The 20320-nt window shown below is 44.2% G+C and overlaps 1 protein-coding gene and 1 pseudogene across 1 annotated transcript in view; one reads left to right on the forward strand and one right to left on the reverse strand.

The window, feature by feature from the left end:
- Window positions 1-20320, forward strand: part of Mthfd1l (methylenetetrahydrofolate dehydrogenase (NADP+ dependent) 1 like) — a 189494-nt gene that overhangs the window by 100878 nt on the left and 68296 nt on the right. Inside the window, exon 21 of the mRNA XM_032894796.1 lies at window positions 19758-19897. Within this exon, the coding sequence (XP_032750687.1) occupies window positions 19758-19897 (140 nt within the window). The remainder of the gene's footprint in view (window positions 1-19757; window positions 19898-20320) is intronic.
- On the reverse strand, window positions 122-17017 carry LOC116894766 (annotated as a pseudogene).

The following is a 20320-nucleotide window of genomic DNA, read 5'->3' on the forward strand; positions in this document are numbered from 1 at the left end:
TTCTTTTTGCTTATGAAAAGAAACCAGTGAATCCTCTAAGATTACTAAAAGGGAGGATGTAACAGTTAACCACCTGATTTAGAGTAAAGACTTTGGATGTTGCTCTGCTGGTCCAGGCTGGTTAATACTCTTCTTGTTCCTCCTGTGGGCCCCTTTCATTGAGTATCACAAAGCCTTCATCTGTGGCATAAAGAATATCTACAGTCCTCTGCAGTCCAGGGTCATTTTCCCCCTCACTCTCCTGGCAAATCAGTTCAGTGTTCCTTAGGTTTCCAAAGTAGAAGCCTCTCTCCTTCTCCAGGTCTTCAACAGTAAGCGTCAGTACTTGGACCTGCTGCATCCATTCCGCTGCTTCACCATCTCCGTTGCCCACTCCAGGATTCTTTCACAACACCCCCAGGCCAGCCTTAGGAGCTGCTGTAGTCCTCTGTGTTGCCATGGGTCTCTGTGTGGCTGCACTACCAGAGCCGAGAGGTTTCTTTGGTTTACTCAAAGCTGGAGCAACAGGAGTCACCATTTTTCTTTACCTTGTCTGGCAGCTACAGGATCAAACTCTTTTCCATCATAATTTAAGTCAAAAAAATTTTTTGAACCATTGAACAAATTCAAAATTGTCCTGAAATTTTCCTTTTATTAATTTATCCAGGAATTATTTTGTCAACACCCATCCTCTTGAAGCCTGCCTGTAGTATTTTCAAGTTCTGGATATATTCATTTTCTAGTTTAGCTTATGTGATGGTTTGCATATGCTTGGCCCAGGGAGTGGCACTATTAGAAAATATGGCCTTGTTGGAGGAAGTGTGTCACTGTGGGGGTGGGCTTGGAGACCTTCCTCCTAGCTGCCTGGGGATGCTCAGTCTGTTACTGGCTTTCATAGAACTCAGCCCCTCATGTACCATGCCTACCTGGATACTGTGGTGCTGCCACGCTCCGCCTTGAGAATGGACAGAACCTCTGAACCTGTAAGCCAGCCCCAATTAAGTGTTGTCCTTTATAAAACTCATGTTGGTCATGGTGTCTGTTCACAGCAATAAGAACCTAACTAGATAGCCTGGAATTTCACTTTCTTCAAGGCAATGGAGCTGGGGAAAAGCATGTCCATGAACTGACAGTATGGAGCCCCTGAACATAACCGTTCTTGTCAGATTCAACTGCAGAGATTCATTGATCCAAGCCTTAGGTTATCAACCTTGGTTATCACTGGTAACTGACTGGTGACTGATGTCAAGTACACATTCACTGCAACCTTTGGCTCTCACAGGACCCGTGTCCACTGTCCGCGCGCCCAGCTCTGCTTCCATCTGGGTCCGGTTTAAACCAACCGACCCTGCCTGCCTGCGCGGGATGACCTCACACGCAACCCACCGTGACGCGCAGGCGCAGGGGCTCCTCCTCTTGAGATTTATGTGTATTCCAAACATTGTGCTTGGAATATCATCCTGCTTATCATAATATAATGTGGAATTCAAATACAGCCCTTGTCAAAACATCGTGATGCAGAGATTAGTGCTGTGGCAGTTGACATAAAACGACTTTTAAAAGTGCTCCCGAGGTAAGCTAGAGTTTTGTAACTCGCAACTGCACGGACCTTCTAAGGGATTTTCTTTAATGTCCATTGCACAATAGGTTTTCAGATTACGTTACACGACTGCTATCCTAGCCCATCTGGGCCAAGATCATCTGGCCTCGGGATGCTGGACAGGGGCCAAATTGCCTTTTATAGTTTCAAAAATTGCAATTATGTGAGATTGTTTTCTACAGTTCTTTTTTTTTTTTTTCTTTTTCTTTTTTTCGGAGCTGGGGACCGAACCCAGGGCCTTGCGCTTGCTAGGCAAGCGCTCTACCACTGAGCTAAATCCCCAACCCCGTTTTCTACAGTTCTTAAGCAGTATTTGGTGCCATTACAATATTGTACTGTTCCTGTACAAGTCGTGTAATAGAATTTGGGACATGGAATGTCCAGAAACTTAGAATTCCTGCAGAAGTATAACTTAGTGTATCTTGTCAGGGATTTCTTTGCATCTTTAGGGAAAGGCATTCTGGAGCAGGCTGATAGTGCTTTCTAAGCTTCAGGCCTCTCTCTACCTGTAACTGTAAATGTTCTCATCATTCCCATTAATGTTTCTGTACAAAGGCTGTTGCTGCAAAGTCCACATAAGGGTCCGAGGTCCTGTGGCCTACTTGTCTTGCTCACCGCAGAACAGAGTTTAAAACATTTTGGAGGCAGAAGAAGTGTCTGAATGAAATGATAAAGGCAGACCTTCAGCAATAGAAGAATAAAACAAAATCAAAAGTAGAAACTAGCAAACGGCATCACAATGGATAGATATCACCCCTCTCAGGCAAACCTAGTCACGTGCCCAGAGGCTGACCAGGATGTCCACAACCACTGTTGCTACCCTGCCTCTGGAGGGATAAAGGAAAGACCAATATGAAAGGCATAGTGTTTCTATTATTTATGTATGATCATATGGAGATAAAATTCAAGAAGCCAACTGAAAAATTTATCATAAGTAATAAAAGTTTTAGTTTGCCCAGTTGGCTACAGTATAAATATGGACAAGTCAATAGCCTTCCTTTATGTCAGGAATAAACATTATAATGTACAATACAATCCTATTTATCCATACCCGCCACACTATAAAGTACCTAAGAATAAATTTAGCAAAACATGAAGGCGGAGGGGAAAAAAATACAGTCATTTTTGAAACTGAGAGTTACAGATACGATGAGGCCAGAGTGAAGAGTGATTCCCATCATTCTCCCCAACTAATCCCCAGAACCGAGCTGTGTTGCAAGACAATGGCAATGAGAGAATGAGAGCCTTTTAAAAGGGACTCCTTTTAACTCTTTAAAGGGGTATTTTATGAATGTTTTCTCTTTTTTTAACGATTTATTTATTATTTTTGTTTTTAAGAGTACACTATTGCTCTCTTCAAACACATACCAGAAGAGTGCATCGGATTCTATTACAGATGGTTGTGAGCCACCATGTGGTTGCTGGGAATTGAACTCAGGGCTTCTGGAAGAGCAGTCAGTGCTCTTAACTGCTGAGCCATCTCTCCAACCGTTATGAACGTTTTCATCACATGACATCAGAAGCTCCTGAATCTCTTCATTTGGTATCTTTTATATCTGTATTTGTGGGTGCCTGCTTGTCTGAGGACTGAATACAGTCCTCTGGGAGAATAGCAAGTGCTTCTCACGTCTGAGCTCCCATTTTTACACTTGATCTTAGCCAAAAGGCCGAGAAGCGATCCAGCTCCCATTTATAATTTTTCTTTTAGACCCAGGACTCCATGTGGCCCATGCTAGCTTCCAACAGAAGCTGGCCAGGAGCTGCTGACCCTCCTCCTCCATTTGCTGGCATATCTCTGGCTTCAATTGTCTAAACTCTAGAGAATTGGGTTTATATGAAAAAAATAAATACAAAGAACAAACACTAAATTTACTACCTCTCCTGGCTCCTTTGGGAAATTCTCAGCCTGGTTCTTGTCTTTATTCAGGACAAGTGAGTCTGGCATGGGAAAATGGCTATACCAGTGGTTCTCAACGTTCTTAATGCTGTGACCCCTTAGTAGATTTCCTTTATGTTATAGGGACCTCCAACCATCAAATTATTTTTGTTGCTACTTCATAACTGAGATTCTGCTACTGCTATGAATCATAATTTAAGTCGGGCATGGTAGCACATGCCTTTAGTCTTAACACTTGGGAGGCAAAGGTAAGTAGATCTCTGAGTTCAAGGCCAGCCTGGTCTACAGAAGGAGCTGCAAGACAGCTCAGACTACAACAGAGAAATTCTCCCTCAAAAAAACATATACACAGACATATACACAACAACAACAACAAAGTTAATTGATTAATTATTTGAAATAATAAAAATTACTATGATTCATAGCGTTAATATCTGATAGTGCAGGATATCTTGACATGCGACCCCTCTGAAAGGGTTGTTCAGCACCCCAAAGTGGACAGCCTGCAGGTTAAGAAACACTGGGCTATACAAATATTATCTGTGTGGCACAGAGCATGTCATGTATATATAACATTTTATTATACTTATTAGATCAGCAAAAGGTGTATATTACAAAGCTTTTCTTCTCTCCCTCCCTCTTTTCCTTTCCATACCTTTTTTTTTTTTTTTTTTTACCTTTTATTTTCTATTTTTTTCCAATTGGAGCCTTGTGGTGTCCTGGCTGGCCTTAAACTCACTGTAATCAAGGAGGACCTTGAGCTTTTAATCCTCCTTCCTCCACCTCTTGGGTGCTAGAATTGCAGGTGTATCCAGTTTATGCAATAGTAGTTAGGACCAAACCCTAGTACCTTGTTCATCCTAGGTACCAACCTACCTACTGAGCTACATCCCTGGTCCCCAAATCAATGTTTCAGCATGCCTGTTGGCCTTGCCAAATCTTGGAGCAAGGTTCACAAAGGACAGGTTGAAGTTGTTCCCACAAAGATTGTAAGTCCTTAGCTATATATTCCAGCTTTGGCATAATGAGGTCACCGTAAAGGACAAGTTCACATCCTGATCTTTTCAGTTAACTCAATGAGAAGAATTCTCCCTTGAGTCAAACATTTTTTAAATCTCTTCTTTTAAGATTTATTTATTATATATAAGCACACTGTAGAAATCTTCAGACACACCAGAAGAGGGCATTAGATCTCATTAAATATGGTTGTGAGCCACCATGTGGTTGCTGGGATTTGAACTCAGGAACTCTAGAAGAGCAGTGAGTGCTCTTAACCACTGAACCATCTCTACAGCCCACATATTTTTTTTTAAATGGGCGTTCCATCATGGAACATTCCACTGTCAGAATAAGAAGTCTCCAACTTCTGCCATGCAGGCCCAATGCTTCTCGTGATCCTCCTGCCTCTGCCTCCTTCAGCAAATCCTACCGGTGTGCGCCACCACAACCGGTGATGCTTCTCTTCAGAGCCTCCACTTTGCTGTCTGTCTCCAGTGGTGGGACCTGTGCTCCCCTCAGAGTACCTGTCATGTTCTTCTTTGTCTGTCCATAGTGTTTAGTAATAAACCCCATGTCCCCCACAGTTTACCTCAGTGGCCCTCTTGAGTGCCATAAAAAACCTTTCAGAGTCAGAGGTCCCACCTCCTGGCCTCAAAACAAACCTTGCAAGGCAGCTGGAGGAGAGAAGGGAACAGATCAGAAAGATTCAGGAAGCTAAGGCAACTTACAAGGGATGCTCTGGACTCTCTCAGGAAGCGGAAAGATTCACCAAGCCCCTCCCTGGGATGACATCTGAGCGGTAAACAACCAGACTCTGTGGTGGGTGTCTCTTTAGAAGAGCTGCCAAGAAACTGGACGGTGAGCTCCAGTGATGCAGCTGTTCTTAGTGGTCACTCCACTCCTGCTGGGGGTGGGAATGGGTGCTGCTCATTGATGCAGCTGCTGGAGAGTCCCCTGCGTTCCTCTCAGTAGCCACACCCAAAACTTTGTTTCACTGACGTAGGCTAGATTCTTTCTTTGGCTTGCAGCCTGTGCCCTACCTAGGGTGGATCCCTCTTTGTTGACATCTCTTCAGGAAAAGGCACAAGGCGGATGGTCACACAGGTGACATGGCGTGAGTTTACTTCTGCCTGGAGATGCTTTCTGAACCATGCTACTTTCTGCTTGAGGGTGATCGGGGAGAATCACCAAAGGTTTTAACTTTCCCGGCCTCCTATCCCCCTCATCTCTCTGCATCTCTTTCCCTTTTTGCTCTCTCTGCCTCTTTCTGTTTTCTATCTCTGTCTGTGTGTGTGTGTGTGTGTGTGTGTGTGTGTGTGTGTGTGTGTGTGTGCCTGCCTCTCTATGTGCCTTTCTCTCCTCTCTTTCTCTGTCTCTGTCTCTGTGTCTCTTTCTCTGTCTCTGTCTCTGTGTCTCTGTCTCTGTCTCTCTCTCTCTCTCTCTCTCTCTCTCTCTCTCTCTCTCTCTCTCTCTCTCTCTCTGTCTCTCCCTTTCTTCCTCCTCTCCCCCTCTCCCCCCTCCCAAGGCTGGCCTTGAAGTCACGATCTGAACATGACCTTGAGTTTCTGACTGTTCTGCCTCCACCTCTGGAGTGCTAAGAGTAGAGACATGTGCTAGCCTCGCCCAGTTTATGAGGTGACGGGGCTAGAATCCAGGCCCTTGTGCATGCTAAGGCTCTACCAAGGGAGCCACATCCCCAGCCCATCCAGCATCTCTTCTGAAAAGGCCTTTCGTCCTCTTTCCCCACTGTTAGGACATTCAGTTATGATGGCAGGGGCTCCAGCAATCATTGTGGACCCTTGGGTTGGAGCAGCTGCCAATGATGGAAAAACTGGCGTACCAGTGCCAAGCGCCAACTGTGATCTTCTCTCAAGTGAGAGAAAAGTACGCTTTCATTGGAATTGAACCACTTCTTCATGGCTCCTTGTAATTGTGGGCAAACGTCATCCCAATTGGTTCACTTGTGAAAATGGAGCCTACTTAACAGACATCCTAGCATTTTTTTTTTCATTTAGAACATTTCTCTTGTGCATTACTTGCAGGCTATGCAGGGTTTTCTTTCAGTGCAGAGCATTGACTCTGGGACTGAAGTCGAGGTGGCATGTCTAATTGAGGAGAGGTGTGGAGTTTACCCCAAGTTTTCCTGATGAAAGAACTGAACTTCCAGAGGCTGCAATGTGGTCAGAACTCTATGGGGTGTGTGAATCCGTGTAGAGGTAGATGTTCCGTGTCTTCCCCTATTGTCCCCAGTGTCTTAGTTTTAGAGGCAGGTTCGTGGGGGAGGCTGGACCTCACCCTTCCATCTAGATTTGCTGGCCATTGAGTTGATCTGCCTAGCTTGGTTCTTCCAATGCTAGGGTTACAAGCATACATGCCCAGCTTTGATATAGTGCTTGGGAACCAAACTCAGGTCCTCATGCTTGTGAGGGGTGAAGCATGCCCACTGAGTCATCTCCCTAGCCCCAGGACTCTAGGATTGATGCCTCAAAGCTCTGGATTCAGACTTGAGTCAAGAAACAGAAACTACTATTTCATATCAGCCTGGAGAGGCACAGGATAAACGTGTAGGACTCTGAAGGGTTTTCTGTCCCTGGTGTGTGAAAATCATTTCCACTCTATCTCTTTTGTTTATATTCTGAATGCAAGAAGTGGATTTCAGAAGCAAACTATTTTCATGGTTATTTCAAATATGTGTAGAGGTTACACCGTGACACTGTTGCCTACTCTTTAAAATGAAAAGTTATCTACACTCATCTAAGATATTCATACAATTTTATAAAGCAAACCAAAAGAGGAGAAATTCACAGATGTGGGTGGAGTTGAGATTGCTCGCATTTGGAACTCAGAATGTTTGTACACATAAACACCCAAACACCCAGCATCTGGAAACTGTAGAATGTAGTTCTCATCTCGGTGCTGAGCCAGGAGTTAGAGGGGCACATCTGCCACTGTCATTGCAGGCTACACTGGAAACCAGTGAGAAATACCAGCCAGCCTGCGTCATTTCTGTTTGCACAGGAAAGGCCTTGGCCCTGATCATACCTGCCGCCTTTAGCTGGTTGGCTGTTGCCCACATCTGTTCCGCTCCTCCCAGGGGAAATGCAAGTCTGAACTGCTGTCCATGAAACCCAACAGCTTATGAAGCACCCAGCCTACTAATTCCTTGCTATTAACATTTATATTAAGCTCTGTGGACAACAGACAACAGCCACGCCCTCTGAAATTACCATCTGTTTTCCTCCTCTTCCCCTCTACCAAGCACACCAGACTGTGTCCTTGTGCTGTAATGCACCAGGCACTTAATTCTGGTCCTTCCCAAGTCACAGCCCTTGGGACCACAGACCCTGTTCCAATTGTGTTCTCATACATTTTGAGCATATACACTCAGGAAGAAATATGATTTGCTATTGTATGCTGTATAGTAGACGTACAGATTTGACACAAACTTTGTAATAGTACAAGAGGACCAATATTCACTGGACAGCATCCTGGGAAATTCAGGATCTCCATATTGGGGGGGGGAGCTGGTGATAAGTGGCATGATGTTAGGCAGTCATCCCCACCATCACCAAGGAAACGGCTGATGGGCTACATTGTGCTATGCTACTCCGATAGATTAGGGGCATGAATGAATGCACTATCAGCTCAATGTATTGCTAACTTAGCCTGTGTATATCAGGACAAACGAGAGTCTTCGTATACACAGTGCTCTCCTGTCATGCATCTCTAAGCTCTGGCCTTGTAGCTTAACACCCCCCCCCCAGATTCTGGTGTGAGCCCCTCTAACTGCCCAGTAGTCTTTTTCTGAGGACAAAACCAGCCAATTGTCACAATATCACTTAATCAGAACCCCCTACACGCACACTCACTACCATATTGAAATACCACCTTTACTGATCTCCATATCACAGGCTAAACATTAAGGACAGACACTCTTGCATGCGTTTTTCTGTGGCCTTCTTATTGCTGTGGCCTACTATCCCATATTGAATAGTGTTACCTGTTTTGCTACATAGTCAAGTAAGTCATCCATTAGTATTCTAGAAGTTCTCCTGGAAATCAGCTGCTTGGCTCTGTTCCCGACTGAGCTGTAAAGATAAACACAGATTATGCTAACACTGGAATCACTGATGCTTCATGACTTCCTCTGTCCTGGGTACCAATGCTGAGCAGAATAGGCCTACATTCAGTGGACAGCATCCTGGGATATTCGGAGTCTGCATTTTTCTTTTGGCTGGTGATAAGTAGCGTGATGCTAAGCAATCATCCCCACCATCACCAAGGAAACAGCTGGTCGGCCACAGTGTGGTGTACCAGGGTCTGCTGCAAGAAACGGGCAAGCCCAGCTCTTTTTCTCCTAGATAAAGATCGCGTGTAGTAAATCTTTTTCCAGAGAAGATTTGACTAACCTCCAGAGGCAGAAGTAAATTATCCTTCAGCCATATGTGTTCAAGAATCATCCCTAGGGTTCAGAGAGAGAGTTCCACCAGCAAAGCACCTACCATACATGTATGAAGATCTGAGTTTGAATCCCCAGCATGGAGGGTGGGGGAGGAGGGTATGGCAGCCCTCTGGCGCTCATTCACCAGCTTGGCTGAGTCAGTAAGTTCCAGATTCAGTAAGAGACCCTGCTTCAAATTTAGGGTACAGGGGAACTAAAGAGATGGCTCAGCAATTAAGAGCACTGACTGCTCTTCCTGAAGCCCTGAGTTCAATTCCCAGCAACCACATGGTGTCACAACCATCTGTAATGAAATCTGATGCCCTTTTCTGGTGTGGCTGAAGAAAGCAACAGTGTATATACATATATATTATATATATATATATATATATATATATATATATAAAATTGTTAAAATAGGATACAGAATAAACCAAAAGACCCCCAACTGAAATCACCAGCTTCTGTGCACACATAGACATGTATATACAAGCACATAAACATATATGCACTCCACACACGTGTAAATAAAAAATAAAAACTATACCCTTGGAGTTGGGGATTTAGCTCAGTGGTAGAGCGCTTGCCTAGCAAGCGCAAGGCCCTGGGTTTGGTCCCCAGCTTCGAAAAAAAGAAAAAAGAAAAAAAAAAAACTATACCTTTAGATTTTATGTTTAAAATATTTCCCTTCTGTCTTCATGGCTTCTGGGAATCTAGCAACTGTAAAAGGAACTTCAAGAAAAGCCAGTCTGTTTATTTGGTTTTCAGACTCAGTGATCAGAGTTTCTCTTGCTACATTAATGCAGTCAAGTTATCCCGAGTTAGAATGAGTTATGGTGGCTTTCAGCAGGGGCTTTATGGTAAGATGTGAATACCTCCACATTCATCCATTCATTCTTTAGCCATATGATGATACTCTTAATAGAAAATGTTCTGTCCCATTGTTTTTTTTTTTTTTTCTTTTTTTTTCAGAGCTGGGAACCGAACCCAGGGCCTTGTGCTTGCTAGGCAAGTGCTCTACCACTGAGCTAAATCCCCAACCCCGTTCTGTCCCATTGTTAAGACATATTTGCTAGTAGCCAAGCCAGATAGAATTCTTTGTTTTATTCTAAGACACAGCCTCACTGTGGAGCCCAGGCTGACCTGACTGGCAGTCTCCCTGCCTCTGTCTCCTGGGTGCCAGAATTATTGGTGTGCATGCTCAGCTTCAGAGTTCATGCTGTGTGAAGAAAGCATACGTCCACACTTCTCACAACCTGCAAGGGGAAACTTTTGCCCCTTACAGTCATCCAGAAAGCTAACTCTTCCAAGCCAGAGCACAGAATTTTTTTAATGTGAGAAATAAAGCTAACACATAACACTGAGCGCCGTGACACACACTTTTAGTCTCAGCACTCTGGAGACAGAGGCAGATGGATCTCCCTAAGTTCAAGGCCATCTTGGTCAGTATATCAAGTTCCAGGCCAGTAAGGGCGACACAGTAAGACCCTGTCTAAACATTTGGTTCCAAATTTAAATTTCTCTTTGGCTAAAATCAACTTATAAAACAAGTTCCTAAATGAACTAACTATAACTAATTCTGGGGATGGTGAAGAAGGGACAAGTTCTGAATCCTTCTTCTAAAGTACACTGGTATTTTTTTAAATTTTTAAATCGTTGTTATTCTGTACACACATTTATTCAAGTGTCCCTGTGTCCTATTTATTTATTATTGGCTTTTTGATACTGGATTTCACTTTGTAGATCAGGCTGGCCTTGAACTTCCCAAGCACCTTGCCTCTGGCTCCCCAGTCTGAGATAGAAGGCATTCTTGACCCTGTAGACTCATTATATGTTGTTAATGTCCTCTTCCCCTTCCCCAGAGTACACCCTGAATACTTTCCTCATGCTCTCTGCAGCAACCCCAACCTTCCCCAGTTTGTATAAACCTGGTCATCGGGCAAGAGGGACAGGTCTTCAAAATGATGTTACTTTGTGGTTTTACCCATCTCTTACTTCAGCTTCCAAATATGCACCCACTAAGTTGATTTTTGTATTCTCTATGGGAATTCAACTTTATTACATTAATAAAATCAAGGGGCCATGGATTGCACAAACAAACCCTACAGAGCAGAAAGGATTTTTGTTTTTAGTAAAATTTCATAGACCTAAGATGAGTTAGATCCTCATAATTCACGCAGTCTAAAGCAAGAATATTGTTGTTTTTTAAGCTGTAACAATAATGCTGAGCTTCTCTCGTGGTTCATCTGACAACTCCTCCCCGTTTGCTTAGGTTCCCTCCAGTCACTGAGAAAATAACTAAAAGATCCTCAAAGCCTAACCCACCTTGAGCTCTAGTTCAGCAAGCATGTGCTTCACGGTGACTTTGAACTGACTCTTCCTGAGTTCATCTGCAGGCAGCTGCAAGGAATAACTATGTTTACACAGGGGCAGGGTAGAGGCTTTTCTCTGTTTCCTTTAGCTCTGCACAGAAATTATAACCCACCCTGCTTCAGTGAAGCCTAGCTCCGCGTCGTGCCCCAGGTCTTTCTACATGTGCCTCCCTTGCAATCTCTCATTAGTCCTGAGAAAGTAAACCGTGGAGTGAATGCAAGCTACAGTTTCATTTCCCTCTCTGTTTATAAGAATTCACTTTGAGAATTAACCAAATCTGTCCTGTGCAGACATATTTCTTTAGCTCATTCTGAGATAAGCTGGTTGCAAGGACTAGTACTATGAGAACGCAGTTCATAAATCCAAGCTTCATGTCCAGGAGTAATGGGGGTCTCAATATTTTCAATATTATATGACTGCATTGTGTGCATCACACAGAAAAGTGTATCACTATCAATCATAAAGTAGCTATGGAATTTGACAGTACCAATTTCTCATTTTATTTTCTGAGTGCATATGGGACAAAGGGCACTTTGGTGACATAACAAGGAGAAAATTAAATTCACAATTCTGTTGATAATCTTTGGGTGTTTCAAGTATGAGAAACTCAAGGAAACCCTGTTTTGCTTAAGAAGGGTTTCCTCAGTTGGAAAGCAAAAAACGAGGATTTCCTAACTAAACCGGTTTCCTTTTCCCCAGCCTATCTGCCCATTGGGTAAAGATGATCTAAGCTAGAAAATTACAATCACCCACTTCTCCAGCCAGTGGTGTGAAATCTGATGCCTGATTTAGGGAGATAAGTGGCTCTGGGAGACCACTTGTTTTTAAGGAGAGAACACCACAATGTGCTTGTATGGCCTGTGTGCCTGGTGAAGTCCAGACAGACCTGGTGCCTGAAGAGGCCTCTCTGAAACCTTTCTTGGTTCATCCAAAGTCTCATCCACCACCACCCTGCCCAAGTCTCACCTCTGTTGGCATGGCAACCAACAATTAGGAGAGTAAATGGGTAATCTGTACGTGAATTGCTCTAAGAAAAAACAAATTTCCGAATCCAGAGAATGAAATACCCTTGAAGCACAAGGTGTTTGGACTTTTTGTTGCAAGCAATTCAGCTAAAGAAATGTCTGTGGCTGCCTAATGGATCAGCATGTTGGTATGGAGGAAACACATGAGCCTGGGTTTCAGTGCAGCTCAATACCAGAGTAACCTCAAGAACAATTATTGAATCCGTCCTTCAAATCACAGGCTTTAAGCAAAGAGCTATGCTGGTCATATGGCTAGAGGAAAGGAATTACCCAGATCACATTTCCCTGTGCTCATTGTCTTGATGCCTGAGGGCCCATCCCACTGTGGGCAGCACCATTCATAGGCAAGTGAGTTTGAGCTACATAAGAAGACTTCCTGAGTGTGAGCCAGCGACTGAGCCAGCGACTGAGCCAGCGACTGAGCCAGCGAGCAGGCTTGACTGACTCCTCTATGGCCTGTGCTCCAGTTCCTGCGCGAGTCCCCATCCTGCCTTCCCTCAATGATGGGTTATGACTTGGTATTTGTAAGCTGAAATAAACCCTTTATTTCCCAAGTTGCTTTTGTTCTGAGTGTATTAGCACAGCAAGAGAAGAAAACTGGAAAACAATGGCCAGGTAGAAATGTTCAATAAATGTTCCATTTAGCCCCTTCTCATACCCAGTTGTTTTTTTGTTTTTTTTTAAATAGTCTCATACCTCCCAACAAATACACATTCTAACCATAAGGCTGACAACCATAGTCACCTGCACCTTCTGTGCTGAGTGGTTTCCCCTGGCCCCTCCTTCCTCCTTAGGCAAAGTCAGGACTCACCGTAGTCCCAAATTGCCAGTTGCGCTGACCCCATTGTCGTTGCAATACATCAAAGCTGTGCTGAGCGAAATTTTTCATGCGGATAATTTGGACCCCAGGATCTCAGTGGATGAGGTTACAATGATTAACATAATAAACTTGCGCGATCCTGTTGGCTAACCTCTGGTGCATTCATGATATTCTCAGAAGGAGTGTCTAGAAAGTCCAGCGTTCCTTTGTTCTGCTTGATTCATAGACTGCAGTGAGCTTGCTTGTTTTTTGTTTTGTTTTGTTTTTGTAGTTTTGAACATTATAAGATCCCTAGCAGTGTGTCTTAGTGAGATGCCAGTGATGACCACAAAAATATCTCCAGAAACTGCTGGGTTTCCCCCACCCCCACTAGTTGGAGAGGATGCAGGCAAGAGTTCACTCAAGAAGAACTCAATGTCAGTTTATGGTTTGTGATGCCACTGGGATAGGTAAAGGGGGTAAGGCATGAGAACAGCCAGCATACAAGTAAATAAGTAGGATTTCAATGCCAAGTGCAAGCCTTTTAATCTCAGCACTTGGGAGGCAGAGGCAGATGGACCTCTGTGCATTTGAGGCCAGCTTAGTCCACATAGTGAGTTTTAGGCCAGCCAGGGCTACCTAGTAAGACCCCCCATCTAGGGGAAAAGGGGAAAATTGAAATGCAGAAGTCGTTTCAAGAAGAAAAGGCCACAGCAACAATCCATCACAGATGGGTTAGTGACCCGTGACAGCCCCACACAGGAGGCCTGTAGTCAGTTAATGCTGGCCTTGGAGGAGGTATCATATCTGGGTGGTATAGCTACATCACCGTTGCTTGCACAGCAATCATAATTAAATGTGGTGGGCCCCAAAGCAGATCCTAAAAATGATAACAAGACATGAAGAGAGGAAGGCTTGGTGGGAAAGCAGAAGGGGGAGGTAGATAACAGGGAGGGGAAGAATTTGAAAGCAGAAGGAAGGCAGAGTCATGCTGCTTGCTCATTGGGTAATTTAGCCTCCTTACTTCCTCACAGCAGTAAGGGGCAGCTGCAGGCCTACTTGTCTCCGGCAGGCAAGTGCATAGGCACACCACAGGGCAACAGAGGCTCGGGACTTGTCAAGTAAGAAGAAAAAATGAAAGTTTTTCCAGAATTCCTAGATGTACACATTTATTGAGAAGTACTCTGTTGTAGAACAGTGGGTCACGCAATGTGCAGTGAAATCAGGGGCAACAGAGGAGCATGGACCCACAATGGGTTCCTTGTCTGCTCTCTAGAGAATGTCATCCTTAAATTCCTCACAGTCCAGACTTTTATGGACCTGTATTTGATAGGACTTCTCTAGGAAAAGAAGATTTATAAAGATGGGTGTTTACTTTGAAATCTGAGAGTTGTCACCCGTTTTTCATTGCATATAAGGAGCCAGAGATAACAGAGGGAAACTTGGTGAATAGAAGCTCCCTCCTTCAGGGTGTAGAGAGCACATGGCCTGCCTCATGTTGTTGGCAATGTCACATTTTTGTGGCCATCCTGGTCACTCCTGCTGTATGATCTTTACACCAGGGCTCTTGAGTGCTCTCGGGGATTGTCATGGCTAAGCCAGCTGCCTGCACTTCAGGCCCCTTCTGAACCCAGAGCTCCTAGTCCCTTCTAGCTGGGACCCAATGGCCCTCTCTCCCCTTTTCAGAGCTGCTTGTAGGCTTTTGAAGTTTGAATTAAGCCATCCTGCAGGATAACTTCTGTGCTTACTCAATGAGCCCATCCATCAGCATTTCCTGTTTTCATTCATGCTGTAAGTGAAAGAGCTATAACAAAAAGAGATTGCCAAGACAAATACTGGCTGGGGCTTGCACAAATATTTTTTATCACAAGCCACTTTTAAAAGGGCAGCCTTCGGAAATCTACATTCCGTGCTTTTCAGGAAAGCCAAGTGATGCTAAGCGGACTAGGCTTCATGTTTTAAGAACTGTTAAATTTGACATGAGATGGATCTTTGACTTGGCTCTTGAATGTTTTATTAGGAATAGCAAATAAGATAAGGGAATGGGTTGCTTCTTTTAGATCACCACGGAGGTTTAACTTGTTGGTGATTCTCAGGAAGTCCTGAGAAAGTAAAACCTACTACAGGAAGAGCAACCTGTGCTTTCTCACAGGCCCAGGCTTTATTGTATGGCCCTGTGGGGTGGGGCAGGGCGGGGCTAAGACTGAACCCTGCAGTTGTCAATCTCCAAGTCAGCCACTGTCCATGCCTTAGCAAAGGGCTTCTGGCTTTGGAAAGGCCAATCACCCATCAGCTCACCTTCTCCCTAGGCATCCTGCAGCAAGGAAAAAACAAACCAAAGAGCGATCACATGCTCAGAAAACAGAACAGTTTTCAAAGCATGGGAATCTGACTCTTCCCTGTTTCCTGTGCAGCGTTTTGGCAGCTGGAGTCCACGAACCTTCCCAGCCACAGCCCACTTCCTTCCCCTAACTGAAACTCTCTTTTTCTTTTTCTCTACTCTTGTTTATTTCCAATTTGTGTCTTAAAGTACGGAATTGAGCTTAATTACTCTGTTTAGATATTCGAGGCGATGATGTCATTCGTTGTCAGATACATGTGGCATTTACACCGTTGGCATCCGTGATTAAAATTATCAAAACAGTTTTGTAGAAAAAGAAAGAGGATAGATGAGACAGACATGTTGTTCTCCCTATTTTAATGTGTCTATAATGTTGAATTGTGAGTTTATTTATGCACTTTAACATGTCAGGGACTGTGTTATCTGTTGGAGACAGGCAAGAAAGAGCTAGCAGAGTGGGCTCACAAGGATGCAAATCTCAGGAGTGGGAGAGGGGGAGAAACAGTAGCAGAGGTGGAAGATGCCCTAGAGGACAAGAAGAAGGGAATTCCCCTGCCCGAGATCCAGGCAAGCTTCTAGGATGTGAGCCATTGAACTGAGGTTTAGCTGCTGTGTCTAAGGAGCAGCAAGAAAAGAAAGGAAAAGAACAGCAGAGATGATAATAATATAGCTGTGTCAGGAAGCGGGGTAGCTTGATGCTACTGCAGAATGAGTGTGTGTGTGTGTGTGTGTGTGTGTGTGTGTGTGTGTGTGCGCGCGCGCGCGTGCGCATGTGGGTGTGAATGCAGGTGTCGGTCCTCAGCATGTCACCCACCCACCTCACCCCTTCTGAAGACACTCTCTTATAGGTCTGAAACTGACCGATGAAGGCTACCCTGGCTGCCTATCCAGCCCCAAGGATTGACCTGCCTCTACCTGCCCAGTGTGCGATTATAAACATGAGCTACCATGCCTGGCTTTTTATAACATGGGCTCTGGGAGTCAAACTCACATTCCTGTGTTTATGCAAGCCTTGTACCAACCGAGTACCTTCCCTGCTCTGGAGTGTGGAGGGAAACAGAGTCAGGCTGGTTTACTGAGCAAAGCTTCAAGTCTTCATGACAAAAATGCTCAGAATTTTTTTTTCCTTTAGGTAACAGAAAATCTATGAATGGAAGAAAGTGTGGGGATCACACTGAGACTTAAGACAGAAGCTAATGCTAAGTAGAGGAATGGGTATAAAAGAAATCCTCTGGGTCTTTGAGCAGGTGTCTAAGAGCCTGGTATTTATGTTGCCTATGCTTCCTGCTGCTGGGATAAAATACTGAGAAAAGCAGCAGCAAGGCAAACAGTGCGTTCTGGCTCCCGGGTTGAGGTTGTAGTCCATTGCGGTAGGCCAAGTTGGTAGCAGGAGTGGTTGGCACTTCATCCACAGTCAGGAAGCAGGGAAAGAGGAGTATCCCTCTCAGTCCAACCTCTCCTTTTCCTGTGGTCCTTCCGTCCCCAACGTTCTAGAATCTCTTTGGCATAGTAAGCTTCACCTTCATAGCCTCTCAGGGCCTCCTCACGGGGACTGAACGTCATTTCTAACTTTGCCACTATGGATGGAGTCACGAAAATGGTCCCATCTCCCATGCAAAGGAGGGGCATTCTTTCAATTGTTCTGCTATAAATCTTTTTGAAGAAAAATTAGTAAAAATCAGGGAGCAGGGAGGGCAGGCAGTAGGGAAGGGGAATAAATGGGAAAAAAGCTATGAAACCTATCCGTTCTATAGTAAGCTAAAACATTAATTTCAAACCAGAAAATTGACTTGTCAAATGTGAATCAGTGGTCATAAAAGATGTTTTATGTCCACTGCCCATAACCTTGTCCTTGGAAATTTATTCCAGGAATACACTTTGAAAGAGATAGAAGCACACACGTAGCACGGCTTCAGGGGTTTTTCTGTATGCTGGAGACTGCCCAAATGTTCAACAACAGAGGGAACAGTTTGACAAGTTTTGGCACATCAGTTTAACAAAATTATAAACTACTGTTTTTATAATCGCAAATTGTAAAGGTTTCTAGTACAGATAGAAAATTATACTTTTAAGTTAAAGGAGACTACAGAACTATGTGTATTCTATTAAAAAAAACAGGTACATGAAATGCTAAAAGAGAATTGAGTGTATATATATATTTTAAAAATCACATCCGAAAAAAATTGTTTTCATCAATTTTTGTTAAAATTTCTATTTCCCATGAACACTAGGGCCATATGTGTTCAGGTTTAAATCTTGGCTTGCATCCAGACAGAACATACCAAACCAACATGGTTGCACATGGAGAGGTTTAATGAGAGAAAAAGAGTAGAAGAATAGAGGTTGGCCATGAGCACGTGGAGGGAAGGGGAGAGGAGAATGGGGAGAGAAGGGACAGAGGGGAAGAGCAGGGGAGCAAAGAGAATTGGGGGCGGCAGGGGGGTGGGGGTAAGAGCAGCCCTGTATATAGTGTCAGGCATAGCTGGCTGTTGCCAGGTAACAGGGGTGGAGCATACCTGTCTGTTGCCCCGTAGCTGTGGGGGTGGAGCTTAGACAGAATACCAACAATATGTTCATTTGTTCATTTTTTACTCTTCCCTGCCTCTGGGTCCTACTGAGGATTTGAACTCAGGAATTCTCTCATGCAAGACAAGCATTGTGCTACCTGGCTTCAACAGTAGCCCTTAAGTAATTTTGTAAGACCATAGTATATTCATTTACTTCTACTTCCTATCTGTACCATTAACTATGGCCTTAGTCCTGTGGTCAGTAGATGGTGCATATTCCAAAATATTTTTTCACATCAATAGTATTCTTCCCAAATGATAATGGGCAATCATTGCACGTGATTGTCTTGTTAAGATACTGATTCTGCTGGGGCTGGAGATTTAGGAGCACTGGCTGTTCTTCAGAGGACTGTGTTCAACTCCTAGCACCCACATGGCTTACAACTGTAACAGGGGACCCATGGTCCTTTCTGGCCTCTGCAGATACCAGGCACACGAGTGATACACAGACATACAAGCAGGCAAAACATTCATGCACATTAAATCAATTCCGATTTGTTATTTTTAATGCTAGTTCTGGTTGAGTAGATCTCATGGGCCCAATGTTCCGCCTTTTTAACAAGCTCTTAAGAGATGCTGTTGCTCTTGGTCCACGAATTACATGCTGAATACCAAGGCCCTCAAGCAAGACAGTACTACTGGCCCAGTATCTATCGTAGTTTTGGAAAGTAATACTCAAGTTCCAACTGTCACCTCCACAAATGGCATGAAAGCATGTCTTGGGGCATGGGATGGTTGGTTTCAGGTACATATATGTGTGTACGTGTGCTCATGTGCACACAGAGGCCAGAGGAAGACATAGGATGTCTGATTTCATCACTTTCTACCTTCTTCCCTTGAATCAAGGTCTCTCTCTCTCTCTCTTTTTTTTTTTTTTTTTGAGATTTATTTATCTATTATATACACTGTAGCTGTCTTCAGACACACCAGAAGAGGGCATCAGATCTCATTACAGATGGTTGTGAGCCACCATGTGGTTGCTGGGAATTGAACTCAGGACCTCCGGAAGAGCAGTCAGTGCTCTTAACTGCTGAGCCACCTCTCCAGCCCAAGATCTTTTTTCTGTAAACCTGGAGCTAGGCTGGTGGTCAGTGAGCCTCAGCAATCTTGTCTCTGCCCCCCACTGTGTGACAGGTGCACACGGCCACATCTAGACTTTTTTCATCCATGTGGAGATTTGTACCCAGTTCCTTGCTGCTTATGCAACAAGGACTTGCTCTCACCCACTGCGCCCCCACAGTACCATTTCTATCAATTGGAAAGGAATCTGAAAAGAGGAATATGATTCTGGAATCAAACTGCTGCTTTTCCTCACATCCCTTGATCAATATCCTTAAGCCATGCCTCCAACTTGAATTTTGCTCAGCAAAAATAAGAAAGGATAACATATGTTTGACCCTTTGATAAAGTTTGGAGCCTAGTTCCAAAGTTGAAAATCTCATCTATGTTAAGAAAAGCCTTGGTTGGAGTTAATACTAGGAAGACAACCCTTGGCCTTACAGTGAGTCCTTGTGGCCTATTGGGTCTGACAGGGGAGAGACCTGCCTTGTGCGATGAAGTTAAGCATCTTCCATTGTAGGGAGATGCCAGGTTACAGTTGTATAGACAGGAGACGCAGCGCCTTGTGTGGCAGGAGCAGGGCTTGTGAATGCTTGTACTGTTGTTAGACATTGATTGCCAGCACCTGCTGCTGTGTTCTGACACTAATAGTTCATTCCCTACTTGTTTCCGAACAGTGACTGAAGCTGGCTTTGGGGCTGATATTGGGATGGAGAAATTCTTCAACATCAAATGCCGAGCTTCTGGCCTGGTGCCCAATGTTGTTGTCCTGGTGGCCACCGTTCGAGCTCTGAAGATGCATGGAGGTGGGCCAAGTGTAAGTTCTTGGTTTCTTCCTAGCTTTAAAAAAACAAAAAGCCAGGGACTGGCAAGATGGCTCTGGTTAAAAGCACTTGCCACTCTTAAGATCTGGGTTTAGTTCCCAACACCTACATCACGTGGCTCACAACTACCTATAATTCCAATTCCAGGAGATCTAACATCCTGTTCTAGGTTCCATAGGCACCTGCGCAAACATAGTGCTTATAAGCACACAGGTTCCACACACACATAATACATAAACAGTATACAAACACACACACACACACACACACACACACACACACACACACACACACACACACATGAGCCGTAGAATTGGCTCAGTGGTTAAGAACACTCATTGACTGTTCTTCCAGAGGACCTGGATTCAGTGACCAACAATCAAATAGTGTCTCACAACTCTCTTGTAGCTCCAGTT

This window comes from Rattus rattus, chromosome 2 (assembly GCF_011064425.1).
Source record: "Rattus rattus isolate New Zealand chromosome 2, Rrattus_CSIRO_v1, whole genome shotgun sequence".
Lineage (NCBI taxonomy): Eukaryota > Metazoa > Chordata > Mammalia > Rodentia > Muridae > Rattus > Rattus rattus.